This window comes from Trachurus trachurus (genome assembly GCF_905171665.1).
Source record: "Trachurus trachurus genome assembly, chromosome: 11".
In the NCBI taxonomy this organism is placed as follows: domain Eukaryota; kingdom Metazoa; phylum Chordata; class Actinopteri; order Carangiformes; family Carangidae; genus Trachurus; species Trachurus trachurus.
Genome location: NC_139904.1, coordinates 23,918,686 through 23,940,644, shown reverse-complemented (window position 1 = coordinate 23,940,644; position 21,959 = coordinate 23,918,686). Strand labels below are relative to the sequence as shown.

The 21,959-nt window shown below is 41.3% G+C and overlaps 1 protein-coding gene across 1 annotated transcript in view; it reads right to left on the bottom strand.

Annotated features, from left to right (window-relative positions):
- The window catches only part of vps50 (VPS50 subunit of EARP/GARPII complex), a 108,431-nt gene that overhangs the window by 66,163 nt on the left and 20,309 nt on the right, over positions 1-21,959 (bottom strand). Inside the window, exons 6-12 of the mRNA XM_083982204.1 lie at positions 16,671-16,741; positions 16,059-16,176; positions 15,441-15,476; positions 15,070-15,152; positions 6,211-6,253; positions 4,937-5,035; positions 919-1,059 (exon numbers count right to left, since the gene is read on the bottom strand). Coding sequence (XP_083838330.1) covers positions 919-1,059; positions 4,937-5,035; positions 6,211-6,253; positions 15,070-15,152; positions 15,441-15,476; positions 16,059-16,176; positions 16,671-16,741 — 591 coding nt within the window. The remainder of the gene's footprint in view (positions 1-918; positions 1,060-4,936; positions 5,036-6,210; positions 6,254-15,069; positions 15,153-15,440; positions 15,477-16,058; positions 16,177-16,670; positions 16,742-21,959) is intronic.

The following is a 21,959-nucleotide window of genomic DNA, read 5'->3' as shown; positions in this document are numbered from 1 at the left end:
GGCAGCTAACAAGCTAACCTCACTTCCCTTGCAAACAAACCCCACAACAGTGAGACTGCAGCAGTGAAATAATTAACATTTACTCAGCATTGCTTTATCATGGTTACATTCTCAAGCCCAGCCCGAAGTGACAGCTAAACTCTTGGAAACATCCTGCCTGTCGGCTCGAATGCAGCCTCGCACTAACACCTCCGGATCTGTGACCAAAAAGAAGCCTTGACCTGGAACTCCGAGGCTTTATCTCTTCTTCAACAGGGGGAAGAAGAGAGGAGGCAGCGGAGAAGCGGGGAGAGGCAGCACAAAGGTAAGAGGTAAAGAGCAGGGCACAGTGGGAAAATGCCCCAGTTAAAAACTGTGCAGTCAAAACAGCGGGGCGGGTGAGGAGGGATGAAAAAACTGGCAGCTGATATATCAAAAGAGAGTGTAAAGAAACAAAATGTCCCCTCAGATGGGGCTGTGATCACCTTTAACCATTCTCCTACAGTACATACCCTTCAACACTGTAGGTCAGACTGTGACACGGCCCCTGGGGGAGGGAAACGTACTCCGAGTCCCAGCCAGTTCATGATGGAATCACCAAGTTATGGCTCACTGGGCATGCAAATGTGATTTATTTTCATCTTGGGGGGCATTTTTCGCTTGGATACGAGGCAATGAGGAAGCTAAGGGAGGCTTGCTGTGAGTGAAAATGTGTGTGTGTGTTGGTGTCGGGCGGTGTGTGTGCGCCCAGCAGTATATTATAAGTTATTTCATCACTTTGCAGGTGGTGTATCGTATTCATTTTTTTTTTTTTTTACTTAACTGACCGCATGAGTGGTTAGCGTTCTTCACGCTGGCATCTCATAAAGTGAACTGAGTGTTTTCTTGCAGAAAGCTGCTAAAGTACACACATACACACACACACACACATCCTCTTACCGTGCACAGGTCCTTGTATTGCATCTTCTGGAACTTGGTGTCAGCGTTGCCGGCGCAGAGCTCCACGTATCCCAGCACCACCTGGAACACTGTGTTGTGGATGGCCTGGGTGAAGTGCATGTGCAGCTGGTCCATAGCGGTCTGCAGAGAGAGCCACACACACACACACACACAGTCATGAAAACCATTATGTCAAGATGTCAGTTCAGATCTGTGAAACGGTGAACAACAGGGAAATTGCCAATCAAACATCTCGGGAGCGGCGTGCTGTTCGTACTTAATGCTTTGAATTGTTTGCAGACGTGTTATTTGGTTTCATGAGACGGCGGGAGAGAACACGCAGATAGCTGTAAAAGTCATGTAAACTGCAGTGTGCACATCAGAGTCAAAATGGGAAATTTTGTTCCCAATTTCCATGACATGATCAGATTGCTGTGGAAAGTATAAAAAAACAAAAAACAAAAACAAAACAAAAGCAAAGAAAAAGCAGAAAAACAGTGGCAGACACAAATTAGTGACATACTGTACATGCTATAGCGGCACGGCTAGGTGCCTCCAGCTTCGTTCACTTGTGACTCCATTAATCTCAGATATATCAGAGCAACATGACCCAGTCTCCACTCCTTCACTGCTACTGAACAACATCTAGCTTTTGTTCATTTTTTGTGCACTGTCTCCCCCTGTTTGTCTCTGTTTCAGTTTCCACCGACTCCTGAGGGAAACAGCAGACGCTTAATGCTCCACTCTGTTTTCCACCTAGTTTTTTTTTTTTTTTTGTCCGTTAGTCTTTTGGTTTGAGGTACTGCACACTGCTTTGTCATTGCATCCTTATCATTATTAATAAGGGAATGTATTTTTCATGTATAACCCCCCTAAAAAACCCTCTTAAAGTCCCCCTCCAACCATCCTTTTTGGTTATTTTAAAGCATTCTCTGCGGTCTTTAAATTGTGATTATGAAGTTTTTAGCCAAAATCACAAAACCTGTGCCATTTCCCAGGGCTCTCCTTCTGCAGAGCAACAGTAGCTCATTAGCAATGCGCCTCTGAGTGGTGGGCGGAGACTGCGCTGCTCTGCACCCATCCAGGGGGTCTTTAACCATGATTTCAAACAAAAAAATGTCAGTATTTTTTTTTTTTGCTTCACTCACTGTTGTTATGCCTTATTTTCTTTCAAAGCCAAACTATATTTACTGTCAATTTCTGTTTTGCAGCTCCCGCCCACAGTCTGTCTATAGGACCCAAGTAAATTCAGGACACCAGAGTCACAGGAGACATGGGCGCAGTGCTGGGCAAACGCCTAAAGGTAGTGGGTGCTGCAGTGTAATTAGATTTTCTTACTGCGAGCTTCTGACCGCAAAGTGTTGCCCCCCACCCACCCACAACCCCATCCATTCTGGCTGCCTGCTGCCACAGAAGTAATTTAACCCCCTCCTTTTTAGAGGGAGTTTCACTTCATCCATCCTAAAGAACACCACAAAAACATCACTGGCTCTAGAAAGCAGACAGGAAAAAAAAGAGGCAACTCTCATAATAACAACAATCACACGTTCCTACCTACCACGCTTCAGACACAATTATCAATCAACTGCACAAGCACCGTCCTTCTTCTGTGGCTACCTGGGGAAGCTGGGTAATGAGGGTGACAACCAAGAGACACGTGCAAGAGGAGGATGCAAAGAGGTGATGCTGTGATGCTGATTGCTAGTTCACACAGCTCATTCAAGTCTCCGACTATAAAGTGCCGGATAAAAAGTGTTTGTCTTTGAGATGCACCAAAGAAAAAACACTGCAGCAAAAGACTCTATAAGAGAGCGCTTGGCTAATTGTGGCGCAGAGAGTGCAGCAAACAGATTCACTAGGAGCAAAGAGAGATGAAAACAACCAACACTAAGGGGCAACAAGTTCATAGTTTGCTTTAGAGTCCGATAATGCACTGTCATGGAAACAAGAAAAACATGATGTATTGTCAACAAGCCTCATGATGAAGTCTCAACCTCAAGAAGGTCCGTTAATGCCAACAGGCATAAGGCGTATTTGTCATATTTATGTCAACACTGGCTGGTTTCATGTGACAATGACACAGTATGTTTGCTGTTGTATGAGCGCCAGCATGTGAACAGCTACTCGTCAAACGCCCCTCACACATTAGTGGTGCACAGTGTAACGTGCAGAAGGTGGCATGATTTGATTTTATGATGTCTCTCCCATTAATTTTGCACGAATGACTATGGCTATATAACATGTTAAAGCCGCACCGTGAAATTAGAGTAAACTGCCAGTGTCCGCGCAACATTAATTTACCCAATTTAACTCAATTTTCAACTGGCAGGTCTCCATACATACATCAGGTACAATCTGGCTCGGGCCCAACATCAGCACTAAAGCCTCACACTGTAATTACCATCATCTGTTGGCTTCGCTGAGAACGTGCAAGGGCTCAAAACGCCGGAGAAAGAAAGAATGGAGGAGCAGATGCAGAATCACAACGTCCGTATAAACTTGGCCAAAAAGGTGTGATTGATTTTCTAACACAGCAGCCTCAGCGCCTCTCATTTATAGCTGGATGGTGACTCATTTCCAGAGTTATAGGGCCACAATTTCTACCACTTGTTGGAGAAGGAAAGTCACACGTTTATTTAAGGACAGCGAAAGTAATGTAACCAAAAAGTTAGAAAAAATTCTCATTTACAAGTCAGGCTTTGAGAGGTTTAATCTGCCCACTCGAGAGAGAACTGGTACAGAGGAGTAGTGAAAAAGAAAATTGTAGCAGCGAGAATAAAATCAGGGCTGTGAGAGAAAGAGAAAACCGAAATGTACGTCAAAGCATGAGAAAAAGATTACGGTCAAGTGCGTGGGTTGTGATAGAGAGAGGTCCTAGCATTAGAGATCAACACTTTTTGAGAAGAAAAATGGAGGTGGGATAGGACACCAGAGGCCAAGGTTGAAAGATAGAACGACGCTGGAAAGGTAATTTTAACTACACTACTTCTTTTTTCTTGAAGTTTAAGACTTTACAGTTTCAAATTAACTGTCACATCCAGACATGTTGCTCACTCAATCATCTCTGCCTTTGCAACTTACTTTATATTATCCAAGGAATATTTTTTGAGAATTACAAATCTTTTTGTGGCTGATTTCTGTGGGTGCCACTTGACTGACAGTGAGCGGGGAATAATCATCACGAAGGATGACATGAATGCCCTGTGGCCTCGATCATTCAGTTGAAGAGCCTAAAATATTCTCTGCTCCAATGAGAAGACCCCGAGTAGTACACTCAGTGGAGCAAAAACACTCCACTGAGGCAAAAAATAAAGACAAAGAAATGAAAAAAAAGAAAAACTTGAGAGAAAAAAATTCTATTCCTATGTTTACTTTGGTGTTTTAACCATTTTGTCTGTGAAAGATTTTGCTCTAACCTAAATAGTGGCAAAAGGTTAAGACAATAAGGCAACAGCTTCAAAATAAATGATGTTAAAGGTACAGTATAATGTGTAGGAATTACCCCCATCTAGCGGTGCAGTTGCATATCAGAACGTATTCTTGATGTTGCATTCACGTGAAATCGGGCAGACATCAGACAGATAAGAGACGCTGCATGTAACAGGATAAACAAGCGTCTATATAAATAAGTGGTCCGCCAGCACGAGGCAAAACAATACAATACTAATCCTCATTCTAAGGTACGAGAAAGCTTTCATTTGTATGCGGGTGTGATTCGACTTTAGTGAAATACGTATTTATGAAAGTAATATTTGATTTTTGCTAATAAAAAGCCAAATATGTTACAGTTACATACTGGGGCTTTAAGCAGGCAAGATAAACAACAAAAAATGTTTTAAAACATGCAATTGCTGACATTATTGTTAAACCTCCAAAATTGCCCAAGAAAATTACCTCAATTATATAGAGAGAGTCAAACAACAGTACATGTGCAGTAAGTGAAGACAACAAGTGGACCATCACATCCAGTCATGTTCAGTTATTCACCGTGACGCTGCAGACGGGTAAAACCACTGACCTGTGTCTTGCCCAGGAGCTTGTAGGCCAGCTGGACCTTGGTGTAGTGCAAAACATCAAAGTGCTTACAAGTCTTGGACAAGGCGACATCAAGCTGCTCCTGTAGCCAGAAATAGACAGATGACAAAGGAGAAAAAAAGGGGCAAAGTGAGGGGAAGAGCAAAGAGGGGGATTATCAGCGTTAAGACTGTGGATTTAGCCATAGATGTGCAGATGTATAGCTACAGCGCACAAGGCCAAGGGCAGGTAATTGGATGTGGATGTGTGTGCGTGTGTGAGAGTAAGTCTTTGACAAGGAGATAAAAAGAGAGGTGAGAAAGTAAGACAAGGTTAGGAGGAAGTTGGGAAGCACAGGGATGTGTAACAACCCTGACACATTAAGCCCAGCTCAACCAACATAGCGCTGACAAAGGCTAAGTGATCAAACGCCTTGCGTCACCGTGCGTTTTCTCACGCCTGCACTTAAACATAACGCAGCGACTACAGCTGACATGACAAACTCTCTATAATTACGTGAGAGCCTCTAGTCGGTGACGATGTTACCTAAATTCCCTAAATTTGTCATTACCAAAGTGGTGTGAGGAAATAGCAGCAGGACAAACTGGTGCCCACCGCACATCAGAATTTTAAAAGTGCTGTGCAATTTTAAAGTTCCTCCTGATCGCTCACTGATGATTACAATTACTCTATGTAGAGTCTGAAGATTTTCATCACTGGCACCAACCAGTGTTTGTGAGTGTGTGAATTAGCTAAGCTAAATTCTCTATACACATATTTAGAGTGAAGTTAGTTTTAATCCATAGTTATAGAGAATTTTTCTAAGCTATTTCACAAACTCTGCTTACAGGTAAACACACCAGCGCCTCGGTGCATGGCAAATTTTGAGTGTGCGTATGTGCACGCCTATTTCTTGTATACAGACAATAATGTAATGTAATTAATCTACTCAAGCGCAGCAGCAGTGCTGCAGAGAAAATTGGTTTGCATACCATTTATCATACACAAGTATCAGAGCCCAGCTAGAGATGATACAGATATAATTTACTGTGTTTGCACCTTCACAATAATGACTTTCTGAAAGTGTCAATATTTGATGGACCCAGAATGAGAAAGCCAAGCTATCAAAATGTCAAAATGAGGTATAAATTACTTCTTTCAGATGAGGGCTTCTAGAAAATTACAAGGTTAGTGCAAAATATTAGTCACTGCTCAAAGTCTCTTTGCTGCAAGCGCTTTCAAATAATAGAATTAGTGATAAAGCAGGGAAGCACATACCTCTATTTGCTCCAGAGTGTCTTGTAGTTTGGAATTCAATTCGCTGTTGAGGGGGAAAAGATGACTGAGGGTTAGTTCCTCAATTCTGGACAAAAAAGCAACTAAAATTATTTATTGTTTCCATTATGAGTTTGTCAGTAAATAATGTTGGTCATGTTGTTTATCAGCTGCATGAAAATCACATTTTAATAACAAAATGAGATATAACGTTCCTTATTTTGCTTTGCCAACAGTTGAATTTTTTATCTGAAATCTCAAACCGCATTTTTACCAGAAAATATTCATGAATTCCATTCAGTTAGACAAATGCAATAGTTTTGTTTCTTATGAAGCAGCAACCATGTTTTCCACGTGAGTATGACACAGATGCCACTGAGACTTTGCCTCCTCATGCAAACAGGGCACCAGGGGACCAAAAATAAGATGGATATATCTCAACAAGACCTTTGAGATCTCAAGTCTTATTCTTAGTTTCAAGTGTTTGTCGAGCATCATGATGTTAGCTACAGTCAGTCCGTGCACTTGTCATGTTATTCAAGACACAAAACGCCTACACCTCCTTGAAACGTCCTCAGATTTTTGCCTCATCCTGGGAAACGCTTTCAACTCAAAAAAGCCGAGAAGCGGCAACAGAAATCACGACTACTTTGCTCGTCCCAAGACACCGATTCAATTCCCTTGTGACTCCCCCTGCACTGGGCCCATTCATAATCATCCTCTGTTCCACCGTTTCCCTCCCTCTGTCCCTGCTTTCCTTGGGGTCTTTTTCAGGTCAGCCTGCTCTTATGTTGTGCCTTGTGAGACCACAGTCGCCCAAGGGAGAGAATGTCCTTAACAAATTGCTAATTAAGCATCTTGGCTTCAGCTGGGAATAGAGGGTAAGGAGAGTGAGGAGGAGGAGGAGGGAGAGGCTGAGAGGAGACTGCAGATGGAGTCCCACAGGTCGTTTGCGAAACAGGTAACAAAATGAGCACAGCATCTCCCGACTCCATGCACTGTAACCCTTTTTATCTGTGTGAGTGAAGGAAACGAGAGCACACCGAGAAAAAAAATGACAGTTCCACGACGTTCAAAACATAGTCAAGGACAGGCTGTTCTGGCAGACTGGAGACTGATGGGACACAAAGGAAGCACCACTTCAAGAATGATGTAACAGGAGGACCAAGGTGAACTGACAAACACCTGTACCACACCTTTTTAATAATACTCTATTTGTAAGGGACCATGTACTGTACAATGTCAAACATAAATACAAATTTGATGCATCTGTGCCAGAGTTGGCATAAATATTAGAAGCTGCCTTGGCCAAAACGGAATACTTCATTTGCACAAAGTAGTACCGTACTTAGCACTCACATACCGTATATGATCAGGCCTTATACAGGTGCATCTCAATAAATTAGTATGATGGAAAAGTTTATTTATGTCAGTAATTCAATTCAAAAAGTGAAACTAATACATTATATAGATCCATTACACATTGCACGTCTTTATTTAATTAGTTTTAATTGCAATGATAATGGCTTACATTTAATGAAGAGCTAAAATTCATTATCTCAAAAATATATAAATTCAAAAAGACCAATTAAAAAAACAAACATTTTTAATATGTAAATGTTGGCCTTCTGAAAAGTATGTCCATTTATATGCATTCAGTGTATGTGCAAAGTATTCATACTGGTCTAGGCAACGTCTCATACTTGAGGCTAATTTCCATTTCTCACACATACACACAAACACACACACCAATAGTTTAATAATAATAATTATAATACTTTACCAACTGTGGTCAATTAAATGATATTTGAATACCAAGCATAATAAATAAAGTTATTATAGTAAAATAGAGGGTCAAACAAATCCTATTAAATATAGAGTAACACAGCTGAGCAGCTTTTAACTACTTACAATCTCCTTGACTACAGTAAATTTAATTGAATGAGTTGGCATTTGCCACAGTAATTATAACACCACTCTCAGCTACAGTGAGGCCGGTATCCTCAGTGGAAACTACAGTTTGGAAGCCAAGATAAGGAAAACATACATAAGAAGTGAGTAAGCTGGCTCCACTACAGAGAGGAGGACGGATCAATGTCAAGTCCTGGCTACTGAAGAAATACATCTGAATGTCCATATGCAAGGCCCAGGAGAGAGCTAAACAAAGGCTTAGAGTCCTGGCAGCCAGACGAAGGAGGCACAGCAGAGGAGCAGAGGCCAACAGGATAAATGCCCTGTTCATCTCAGAACGTTCTGGGCAACTCCCACACTGCAGCGTGGTAAAAATAAAAAGGAGCTTAACTGCAAAGTGAACAGAGCTGCAGGACCATATGAGAGGAAAAGAAGAAAATCATCTCACAAGACCAACCCTCAGGGGCTAATACAATGGAGAGTACAGCAGTTCCTCCAGCAGAAACCTGTCACCATCACAATCTACAGTACGGCTGTAACTGGGCAGTAACATGACTCCCATTTACTGGTTGAAGGCACTGAAAGGCACATATTAAAAAATATGGGACATTTTCTCATCTGCTTTCTTGCCTATGTGTTCATTTCAAATATAAAGCAATAATTGGTTAAGTTAGCTGAGCAGAAACACTAGAAGCAGGAAAGACCAACATCCAAACACCTACAAGCACCTCTACACGTCAGTGACCTTGCTGGCCAAGAAATAATTCCAGTAGATATCTCCCTAGAAATATTATTTCAAAAACTAGCAGGACAAATGGAAAGAAGCAACAGCTCAGTGTCATTCTGCTTACCTGTCCAACCTTCAACTGAATCAATCAATAACCTACCCCTTCATTTTATCCAACGACTATTACTCCTCATAAACAAGATAAACCGACGCTTAACAGTCCATCAGCCCAGGTCAAGCAACCTTGACCTGGGCTGATGGACTGGACTTCTGATGAACAGCACAAGAGGTCGACTCAAGGCCAAACCCCCAGTTCACCTGCTGTTATTGTGCACGACGTGCACTATGTTACTTAGTCACACTGTCCTTTGAGTGCTCATGTGTGTACAGATGCAGCTCCTCCCTGCTTACTGACACGCTTCCCTGATCAGACAGAATGCATAAATAACAGATGAGGAGAAAAACATAATTAACAATCTGTTCCCTGCAGGGAACAAGAGGATTGAAATAGAATTATGTAGAAATTGGGGCGTTTTTTTTTTTTTTGAACACCCCTTTTTCAATTATCACCGGCAATAGGTGTCCACAGAGCCTGGAGGCCGAGTCCCTCCACGGTGACTTGCTGACTCGCTAAACAGTCATTGTGTGCTGTGCTTGGAGGGTCGGACGGATGCTCAGATTTTGCGAGGATGCCATATTTGCTGCAGTGGTATTACATGGCAGACAGAGAGGGAACAAAGTGGCAGGAAAGGGCTTCAAAGAGCCAAACACAGCGAGAAGGGACGACCGAAACCGCAATTACACAAGTGAGTAGGGGAGGTTAAGGGGGAAGAATACTGAGAAAACTGATCCCAACAGACGAGGACAATGTGCACTGATTGTTTTCTTGTTTGTCAAGTGCAAAATCTTATGTAACATTAAGATATTTGGCTCTAGAGTTTTGGCCCTTTCTCCATGAGCACGGTCCCACATTATTTTGTAACAGTTTGCACGTAGAACTTGGATCCATCAAGATTTAGCACCGACTGTGAAAATAGTCACAAGTCAAAGAGATTAAGCATTTTGGATAATTTCACTTCAGACATGCACACACTCATTGATTACGACAAAACAATTATTTTGATCAGTATTGAGATGACAATTATTTAAAGAAATCACTCATTAACTTTGGAAGCACAATGCATTTCTTCAACTTAAAAAGAAAAATAAATCTCAAATATTACAAGACAAATAGCCTTGTTTCTATGTTGTTTTAAATTAAAAAGCTTCAACAGACAGTGTCTAAACTGTACTTGTCCACCATTACACCTTGAACTGCTCTCATGTCACACATTTTTCTCCATAATGAAACAAATTGTTAAAACTTCTGTTTTGTTTGTGTTCGAAGTCTTAGGAAGTTTACGCCACAGGGTTTCAACGAGGACAAAGTTTAGCCTCTTCTGGTACTGATAGGACAAGACTCCAGAGGACACTTTGAACAGACTAGAATAATGTATTAGTATTAATCTCTAAAAACACAATGACTGCACTTCATATCAAATTCTTCATTCAGCTGTGTGCAGCAAACATCAGCAATAAAATGAGGGAAGTTGGGTTTTGAGGCCAGAATACTCCCCAGTCCCCAGAGGCCACACCTCCAAATTCACATTAGTCACATTAGATACATTATTTACTAACAGCTGAACTACATTGATTTCACTTTCTGTGATATTCTGACGGGTTTTAAAGCCGAAACAACGGGAGGCACGCAGCTCTAGTGCTCTCTCCACAGGAGGCAGTGATGGAGGTTGTTCTGCAGAACCTCCTCCTCACACCTTCTTGTACATACATTTTTATATTTTTTATATATATACGTGTATGTATATATATATATATATATATATATACATATAAAAGAGGAATGTATATGAGACTATATGAGATATATATATATTTCCTCTTTTTATATTTCTTGACTACTTTGCTCTTTAACTTGTACACTTTGAGTTGGAGATGTTGTTCCAACAAAAAGAGATTTCCCCTTGGGGATCAATAAAGTATTCTGATTCTGATGATTCTGAAACAAGGTCTAGACCTTGACTCCAGACCAACATCAGACCAACTTCTCCTGCTGCTCAGTAGGGGATGACACCGTCCTGACTATCCTAACAGAGATCAGACTGATGATGTTGGTGGTAAAGATGAAATGTGTTGCAAAAAAATAATGAGGCACCTGTTTTATTGTAATCGTAATCGAAAATAAACTTTGAAGAATGGAAGATGCTTGGTTCAGGCAGAGCAGTGTGTTTTGTTTTGTTTTTTTCCATTATTTTATATGTGGTAGCTCACTAATTGAAGAAGCTGTGATTAGTCTGTCTGTTATACTGGCTACTCACTCCAGTAGCTTATGTGAACATCCAATTAAATACAAATATTTGGAAAGGAGATAACAGGTTTACCGAATAATTAAAGCAGCCTGCTGTAATTGCTCCTCGTCATGAAAAGAACTGTGGCTGCAAATAAACAAGTGATGACATGAACTGCGGCCTTGCCAAGTTGCAGCAAACATGGTCGCAATCTCCGCTTCGTTAGCTACAGCATTTAATAATGGACAGTGTGTTGATGATGTATTTGTGTATGGAGTAAGAGTTGGCCTTGTTTTGGATATGAAGTTGTCATCACTTCATAGAAATCTGTGTTAAACTGTGTCACTAGGGTGTGAAGTACTTTCAAGTTACCGTTAAGCATCTTCTCTCTTATAGGGACACAAGTATAACTGAAAAAGTGATGTTGGTGGCAAATGGAGAAGCAGGCAAAAGCATTGTGGCTCAGCCAAATGTGTATAGATGCAAGTAAAACTGCCACTGCCAGCGTTGAAAAAACATTCAGATCAAGATTTGACTGAGAGCCTGTTGTTGTTTTCAGTGCAATACAAACAGTGACACATTACTACAACTGTTACATATGGAGAACCTTTTATAAATGTGCTCTGGGACACAATCTGCAAAGATGAAGACAACAAAAGCACTGCGGCTCTGAATAAATTGGTGATCTGGGTGAAGTGCTCGCAGTTTCATGTTGGACAGCCTGCACAAGATTGTTTGTGTTTCTGAGACAGCAAACATCCGAGACAAAAACACACAGCCTCTCTTGCCCTTCTTCCCACACTTAGCTCCTCTTGAAGAAGCAGCTGAACCACCCTGTCCTTCAGAAGATTACAACACCTGAACGAAACCACCTCTCTCAATAATAAGGTGGCAGTGAGCTGGAGTGGAGATTTGGAGGACATTCAGCTAAAATGACGATAGATACTTTTGCTTGATAGATAGATTTGGTTGGAATGCTTAAAGGGATAGTTCAACATTTTGGCAAACTGGCCCATTGCCATAATCCCTATAGTCATAGCAGTAGGTTCGTTACCTTTAATTGTTGGTGCAAGCTATTTTTAGAACGGCGGAGCAGAGCCGCAAGCTGCTCAGAGCTACACTACGGAGGCTAATGGGATTTCTTGTTTCCCTCATCAAACTCATCAATCCAACAACTCCAAAACGCTCTGGTGGACAAGTTGTGACCTGCACATTCGCCACGCTATGAGATAATAACAGAGTTGTTTTAGAGGTAAATACAGAGACTCCTTGCTGAAAAACTGTCCCTGAAGGCAACGCGCATCAGCGGGTTTGCATGAATTTACCTCTAAAACGGCTCTGTCTTGTAACGTTCTGTTATTATCTCATAGTGTGGTGAATGTGCAGGTCACAACTTGTACACCAGAGGAGTTGGAGTTGTTGGATTGTGTATTTGATGAGTTTCAAGAAATCAAGCCTCCGTAGCATAGCTCTGAGCAGCTCACGGCTCTGCTCCGCCTTTCTAAAAATAGCTTGCACCACAAATAAAGATAACAAACCTACTGCTATGACTATAGGGAGTATGGCAATGGGCCAATTTGCCAAAATGTGGAACTATCCCTTTAAAATGAAGTTCTGCATTAACTGGATTCTTAGTGACGACTTGGGATCTATTATCTATTATTCTCATTACAGGCCGTAGTTTTGTAACAAACTACATTTGACACATGTCTTACTATATCTTATATAAAATATGTGGATAATTATAAACAGATACAAAATATGAACAAAAAAAACCAAGCGCTGACACCTCTAAGCATTATCATATCTATTTTATAATTATTCTACAAAGCTCTAGGCTAGAGTACACCTTTGTTGAACACTGTGCTGACGTGTGAGGGTCCTAAGAAGCCCAATAGCTGGCCATGTGCACGGTTTGATGACAATGAACTGAGACAGATCTATGAGACTCCGTGTGCCTTGTTGAGAAAACAGTGTTGACTTTTAAAAGGCTGGGGACATGGACAAAGGAAGGGGAGAGGCATGGCTGTGCGTAGGGCATTCAGCAGCACATGGGAGAGCAGAGCTACAAGGTTAAACCAGAGTGCAGCAGACCGGCCAGTGGCTGCTTATTGAGGGAAATGCTGCAGTCAGGGCTCTAGCAATTTTGGGCAGAGAGCCAAAGCGCTAGGTTGCATGCTAATGTAAAGTGTGACAGATGTGCGATCAATGCACAACTGTTAAAAACGAATACATTCAGGGAAGTGGCATTAGCATACTGCCGAAGAAAGCATAGATGAGGACGGCGAAACAATGGCCACCCGGCTGTCACAGCATGTTTACAGTGAGTGAATACACTGACACTGGAGGTTATGAAACACTGGAGGTTATGAAATTCATAGCTTTAAGTGCTTCTTCTCATCACATTCCCACATTGAAAAATGCACTTTATCATTGATGGCAAAACGGTGCATGGGTCTGTCCTGCACGTCTCCCTCTACTCCCCCCAGCACATTCAGCAGACTCTCATCATGGACATGGAACACCATTAATGGCAAATTAATGACACTGTGAAAACAAAAGTGATATCCACACAAATAAACAGCAGCTGCCGGTGGGAGGGAACAGTGGGAGGAATTTTCCGCATCACAACAATCCCCCTGCGCCTCATCGATTATTTCCCACCAGTCACTCAATCACTCAAGTGGCATTATTACAGCAAAAACCTGCATTGTCTCCAGCTCCACTGTTAATTCACTGTGGTAAGTGAGAGTTAGTTTTTGTGTCACTGTTGAGATTATGCTTGACAATTCCCGCAAGGTTGGTTACCAAAAGATTACCAAGACTTTTTTTTTTTTTTCTTAATATCGAGAAGTTGGTTTGAAACAGAAAAGAAATATAAAAGTGTACATGGATGTGTGTTTTGGAAGCCAGGGAAGAAGTTGATACAATATTCTGCACAAAGTGTCACAGGAGGAGGCAGGAAGCCAGCGATGACATTCATTTCTGATCAATGCTTAATCAATACATATAAAGGGAGCACGGAGGTTCCCACCCGCTGCCACAAATTGGGCGCAATTACACAGAAAATCAAAGGGACACGGACAATTTTCCCTCAGATACTCAACATCTTTCCCTGTGCGTCCAAGGAAGCAAGCTGATGCGCATGACAATACCCTTCAATACGGCCAAGTATTTTCAAATCTGACTCGTACTCTTAAAAAGACGAGAGAAAGACGTTTGTTGTGTCGCCCTAATAATGCCTCTTTATCTTATAAGCTGATACTCTTCAGTCCAACAACTATATTTAAACTGGTGGTACCTAAGGAGATAAGCACTATGCTTAAAGCAGGCAGCTGCATTCAAAATATCTTCCAAACATTTCAGCCCCAAACTTCTATGGTGGCAGCAGGCTTATATTCACTCAGAACGTCCTGCTGTGGACAATTTCCACTCAGCTAAAAGCCCGTCGATAATGTCTGCAGATAGTTCAAACTCAAGAAAATTGCTCTGACTGTCACAGTCAATGCAACAGAATAGCCTCAAGGCAATGATGAGTAAAACAAGAGGAAATAAAAAGCCCCTTAACACAACTTTTATTAAATTCCAACAGTGAGAGAAAAAAACAAGGTTAAGACAAAAAACATATGGTATTCTTTGATCTGTATTTCAGAGGCAACATAGGGTTTCGATTTAAAGGAGACCAATTTCCTAGTTTCCTCTGTGTAAAAGGAGTTGACATCGGACTCAGAATGATCTAATATATGTCATATTTTACTCGACAAAGATCCGAAAGGTCAGTAAACTTTCCAAGCGCCTACAGTAAACGGAGCCCCGTGTGTATTCCCATTTGGATACAACTAAATATCATTCCATCTACTGTATCTGCTCATACGGTACCTGATGCAGCTGTAGTGTTTGAAGGTGCTGGCAGCCTTTTGACATTCCAGGCAGAGCTGGATTGCACCCGGGTAGTCTTCCTCCTGGAGGAACACAAAACAAAAGAGAGCCATTTAGTTAAAAAAAACACACACACACACACAAAGTTTACAGAGTGTAGTCTGTTCCCATTCAATAAACACCAAATCGATATCATATCATTTTGTGTTGATCCAGTGTGATACAACTGTCTTCTTAAGAAATGGCTCGTGTTTGTGTGGGTTTGTTTTTCAATGTAGAATCCCTATTATCTTTGACCTTTCAAGTCAGTTATAAACACATCTCTCTCTCTCTCTCTCTCTCTCTCTGTGCGTGTGTGTGTGTGTCAATACCTCAAGCATCTCGCTGAGTCTTACATCTGTTCTTTGCTGTGAAGGGAAGATTGACAGGAAGAAGAAGAGGACGTTAATACAGCATCAAATAACAAATAGGCCACAATCACGAGTGACAACCAGTTCTGCATTAGTTTGCCTTCCAGCTGTGACCATGTTGGAAACATCCTGTTGTCGTTCACACGTTCACGGATAAAGCAAATAATGAAAGCAAGTGAAGAGATGGATAAAATAGAGGATGTTTGGTATATACAATATAAATAAAATATAGCACTTTGAGGCACATCGGTGACCTTCAGTAGCTGAGTCTGACAGCTCATTCCTGGAGTTTGAAGACTGTTGTCTGAGTTTTATCTGGCCCAAACAGATTTTGGCTTTCATTTAATTAACCATGAGGTGTCACGCTGAGTGTCGATCTGTGCAGGGTGTGGCAGCCATGTTGGCAAGAAAACTGCTAATTTTGTTTTGGCGTTGAACCAGACGGAAGCTTTAGATCACAGCCCCAAAAATGATGTAGTAGTTACTTCAGGATAGTTGAGCGGGCGCGTGTCTCTCGGATGTTCATGGCTTTTACACTAAAGCCACATACTATTTACAATCGTGTCTGTGAATGTATACCAGCGTCTTGATGGTCCTCAGAGACTTGAGCAAGCCTGTCAGCAGTTGTCGTCTTCTCTGATTGGCCAGCAGACCCAGGCTGGCCTCGGTGAACTCCTCCTTTGCCACGCTCAGTTGTCTGCAGGCAAGATGTGAACGGGGAAGCGAGAACATAGCATCAATACGGGGAAATGTTATTTCATATTACTGAGCCGACAGTATAACTATAACCGGTAAATCTGAGCATTCTGACCACTTGAAACATGAAGCATCGTCACAAAATTGATACGACTAAAAGAAAAACAACATACTGTACAGACAGACTAACATGAGGACAAATGGTTGTTGTCTTATCGACGACAAGATAATAACAAGCCTAATAAATAAAGACTAAAGATATGTTATAACAGAAAGTATATAGTATTCTACTGGTGTGTTTTATTTTGAGCTACTTTCTTTCAAGGGCAGACAAGACAGAATCATTTGTCATGTGACCACAAGTAATAAGATACGAAGGGACAGACCAGTTATCTCAATGTGAAAAAACACTTAGTATGCAGATTTGGTTTGAAAGCGCTATTACAAGAGCTACTTAATTCAATGAATAGATCGTATGTAATAGAACATCATTACCTCCTTGCATTAGTGCAAATGACGGCTGCCAACTGCAGGTTGGTCTGTAACGCCGTCACTCTCTCCAGTTCCTGTGAACAAGGAACAAGTTAGTGGAGAAATGACAAAGTCTAGTGTATCTGTAAACACTGGAACAGACCATGTTAATGTGTATTTAGCAAAACTTTTTGTGAGCAGCAGTCCAATAGTTCAATAATAAATCAATGGACCACAGTCCCTCTATGAAAAATCACTGGTTGAAAGGTCAGAAAGAGGCTGATAGGAGCATATTCATGACATTGTTGCATTATATTTGAATTCTGCCTATTGTCATATTGTCAGTGTTGGTTTCCCTTCTACTCTCTGTGCTCCCATTAACAGTTGAAATACAGATAAAGCTCCTCTGATTTTCACATTTTTCTGTTTGTAGTGTCAAACAATGTCACCTATGAGTATGGAATAGTTACTGAAACCGGGCCCGTTAAGATCCCAGGTTCAGTCGCCTCTATTTCCAAGCTGCTGCTCCACTGCTGCTAAAAATCATGATTTTAAAACCACACAATTGTCATTTCATGGGAACTTTAACAGCTGTTTGTTTTCTTATCAGGAGTTAATCACATGTGCAGATATTTTGAGTAAAAAGTGGTTGTTCTAGGCAACTGAACAAATTCTATACCAACCTAGTAAAACAAAGAGATAAACTAAAAAAAAACTAAAAACCTGAGTTTGAGAATTGAGTCTCCACACATACAGTATTATTGTAGTATCTATATTCAATGACATTGTGAAAGTGGTTTCTTTCCGATGCCGTCAGTGACACATGTTCCTGATAATGCCATTACAAATCACTGTCACAGCTACACACCGTGCAGACATGAACAGCAATGCTTGCCAGTTGCCAACACACATACATCAGAGCGCTCTTCTGTGAGATGAACCCCGCTGTGAGCCTTTAATGAAGACTGATGTTACAGATGATGTAATTATGGTAAGTTAGGCATGGCGTCATCTGTGCCGGTGTGTATTATAGTTCAAGAGAACAACTTTCAAAACAGAATATCAAGGAGCACCATCCTCTCTTCAGAGTTTTGATGTGAAGAAGACAAATCAATGAGCACTCTGCTCTCCGAGTTCAGTTAATATGCCACTTCAATGACCTCTGCAGAGAACAAACACACTCTCAGCCAAAGCAGGGCCGAGAGGCAAATTGCTCCACTTCTATATTTTCGACTTTTCTTGTCCTCCTAGTGTTTTTATTTTCTTGGATCTGCCAGATGTCATGCCGGAGGTGGGAGATGCTTGTCCTTTGATTTTATTTGTTTAATTTTGTATCACCTCGCCGCAAAAAAGGCTCCAGTGTTCACAAAAGGTGTCTTCATTACGCTGTCAGACATAAAACAACCATTTACCAACAGAATATGGTCTGGGGAAATTCATTTTCAACGGTAATAAAAATAAAAAAAACAACAACAACATCAACAAGTGGCACTTCATGGCTGTGGGTACCAGATGAATGGTCCCATTCAAACCAATCTGTCCTCATGATCTCCAGTGCGGACGAAGATCTTGACAAGTACACAGTCTGCGAGGTTCTGAGGGGACGTGCACCATGCGAGTCTTATGCTTTTCTGCCTGGGGCAAGTGTTTCCAGGAAGAGATCATATCCAAGCTAGGGGTATATTATCAGAAAGATCAACTATTAACCTTAAAATTGTTGTTTTCCTGAATATTGTCTAATACCTATTGAAGAAATAGTTCAACATTTTGGGAAACACGCTCATTCCAAGTAAAATCCGAAGTCTGATGCCGCACGGTTAGTAAGGAGACTTAAAACAGGGGAGAGAGCCTTTCTCTGTGACAAACAGTGTGTTGCCTTGTTAAATCCAACAACACTGTGTTTATATGGGCAGGCATTTATGACAAATTGTTTATTGGTACAAAACCTGTATAAAACCATCACTTTTTTTCAGCATTAGAGAGGACTAATACTACCCCCAGTTAACCTATTTCATAATTTGGTCTTTTTACATCCTCAAGGAAAATGGTCATGATTTCAAACATACACCACATTTCTAAGTAATCGTATGCACATTCACAGCATCTGACACAAGTACATATGCACTGGTCAGAATAGTTTATTTGCATGGTGACCTCTCTATATTCAGGAAAATGCCCTTGCTCACGAAGCAGCAGCAAGCGGCTGGAGCTGGGATGACTCACCAGGAGACTGAGTCACATGCTGGAAACAATGCAGCCCACGTCTTTAGCATCTGCACCGTTAACATCTGTAAACCTCTATTACTGTATGTCTACTCCTGACATGAAGTGCTGAGGAGTTAAAGGGGTAGAGCAAATGAATCAGTGAGTACAGGTACAGGGTGGGAGAATTCAGTTCAGCAGTCAGTTATATTCAGCACAATTAAAGAGGTGCAACATAAACAGCAACCAGGTCGAACAGGGATCAATTTCTCATCTTTGTCCAACATCGCTACGCCCATTACCAACATACAGGTAATACAGTAGATAGCTGCTGTATTAACATGCAGTCCATAATGTAATGAACACACACACACACACACGAGTTATGTCCATCCACATAGAATAACAAGACAAAAACAGCTTAAATACACACACACTTGCCGCTTCAAACGTACACTAACACACACGCTCAGCATGCTGAGCACCTAGTATGTAGCCTCTGGCTCCAATTTGTTGTTCAACCTCAGCTCTGAGCCATCTATCCAGTCTGTGAGCTACAGTTAACCTGACAGACAACAGGCTCAATCAGCTTAGCCTGTGTGAGAGGAGATACAGCAACTGTGTACAATGGTGCGACTGGTCAGTAAAAGAGGTTAGACAACAGGTATGCATGAGTGAGATAAGCTTACAAACACAATGGGGGCTGATAAAGTAAAGAATGGACGAGTTTTTGATTATCTAACAACACACAAATATTAGCTCATCTCGTCCTGTGCACAAGAAGGAAAGGGATGAGCCTACTTAGGTGGAAATAAACTACACAACTTGACTCCTAGAATGTCGACAAACACAACTCTGGTGTGGGAAGGGAAGGTCAAGAAGGAGGAGATGTTAATTCACAAGGGAGATTTTTTCTTCCAGGCTTCCTTATTCATATATTCACAAGAGGTCCTTGCTGTGACCCTCCAGCACATTGACTATGCACCAGCCTCATGTTACCCTCCCTGCCCACACATTTTAATGCTGCTGCTGTTTGGGCTCTGTCCTAGTTGCCTTTTTAATTCTGGGGTGAATGGGAAACAAAGTTGGATGGTATTCAGGACGCACAAGTCTAGGGACTCCCAGCTAGGGTTGACATTTTTTTTATATTCAGTGTGTTTGCGTCTCCACATTCAAACGCATTTACCTAAAGGATATGTGAGTATGTATCTCCTCCACACACATAACCGCCCTGCCACTTCCATTTCCTATCAAGTTGTCCTGTACCAAACGGAACAACCTTTAGACAGGCGTGTAATTGGCGGGTATGACCACCAAGGTTGGACAAATTACCAATCTCTCTGCAAGGAGGCAAGTGGGGAACAAAAACAAAGTCAACCAGCAGTAACTGTGATGAATAAGTGTTTCCAGTGGGAAATAATTGAATACGAGTCTAAGTCCATTCTTTTGAGTGAGGGCAACCTAGTGCAAATTCATTACAACTCGGTCTCTACCAAGGTGATCTCTCTTTCCTGACAAGTCGAAGGGTCACGTAGTTTAGCCACTAAGTCTCTTTTTAACTGGAGAGATAAGAGAGCTCAATTATTTTAAATCACCACGCTACCTGCCAAGCTGCAGGAAATATGGCCACAGTCTCCTCGTCTTGAGTTACAGCATCAAGTAATGGTCAGGAGTGTATGTATCAGAATAATATGACGTCACCATGAATTTGACCTTTGACCAATTAGATATATTTGGATGAAAAATGATATCACATGATAATTTTATGATCCTATTGAGACATTTGTGTTAAATTGTGTCATGAGTGCATGAACTCACAAGTTACAACATGTTTTATGAGGTCATTGTGATCTTTATCCGTGACCACCAATATCTAATGAGTAGGGGTGAGAATCTTTTACTATCTCACGATTAGATTTGATTCTGATTTTTGGGGCTACGATTCGATTCAAAATTGATTTTCGATTCAAAACGATTTGATTCATATTATTTCTGCTTCAGTTTATCGGTGTGCAAAGGATCCTCATGATCTACTCCAGTCTGCTTTGCAAGACAGAATGACTAATGTCTCTTTTTCACATTTATTGAGTTTTAAACATTTATTCATGCTTGGATGGAATTGTTGAAACTGTTGCATAAAAGTAATATCACATATTGCAACAAAATTAAAAGTGCCTCTTTTTAATATTGCAAAAAATTAAGAGTGCCTCTTTTTAATAAAAAAACATGCTGCCTTTTAAATTCTAAGGAAATGGAGGCCGACAGCCAGCAGATTTGTTTCACTTTTTTATCTTTTTTAATCGATTTTGGGACATTTTATATCGATTCTGAATCATATTAAATGAGAATTGCAATTCTTATGTGAATCGATTTTTTGGCACACCCCTACTAATGAGGTCACGTTTGAACCCAAATGAATGTATTAGAAGAAATGTTTTCTGCATTTGTTGCCTTGCTGCCACATCGTAATTTTATTAATCAAAAAAATTAAGTAGTAGACGTGTTTTAGCCTCTTTGAGAGTTTTTTTAAACAACTTTTTTGTGGGAAAACAATTTTAATCAAAACATAGTCATAGCAAAGCATTTTTACGAATTTTAAAATGCCTCTTTAGGGGGACTTTAAGGAAACCTGGTTCCACTTCTGACCCCCTCAGCGTGCAGGCAGCAGCCATGTGTCACTAGAGGGCAGCATCAGTGACCCAACGCAGGTGCCAGCAGGAGGTTTGTCCCTCCATAGCTATGAATCACATCAGACACTAAGCAGGCGCTCAACACGAGGGCCGAGGCATGAGTGTGCGTGTCTGCACAATTTATGTGTTCACTGACGTGTTGTTCACAGCACACGAGTGCTGTGGAGCAGCGCCACTGTACCCTGTGGCTCTGTGCCTCTGCAGCAGCAGTGTGTGCATCTCAGTCTACATGTGTGATAGGACATCACGCTGAGGAGATAAGAAGACTTGGAAAAGAAAAGAAAAAGAGAGGGGAAACAGAAGAAGCAGGTGTACTGCCAAATACATGTACCGCATGTCTTAATTCCTCAGCTGCCTGGTCAAAAGGCTGGATGTTTACCAAGCTGTGTGCACAACACGCACAAGCAGCATCAAGTTCATC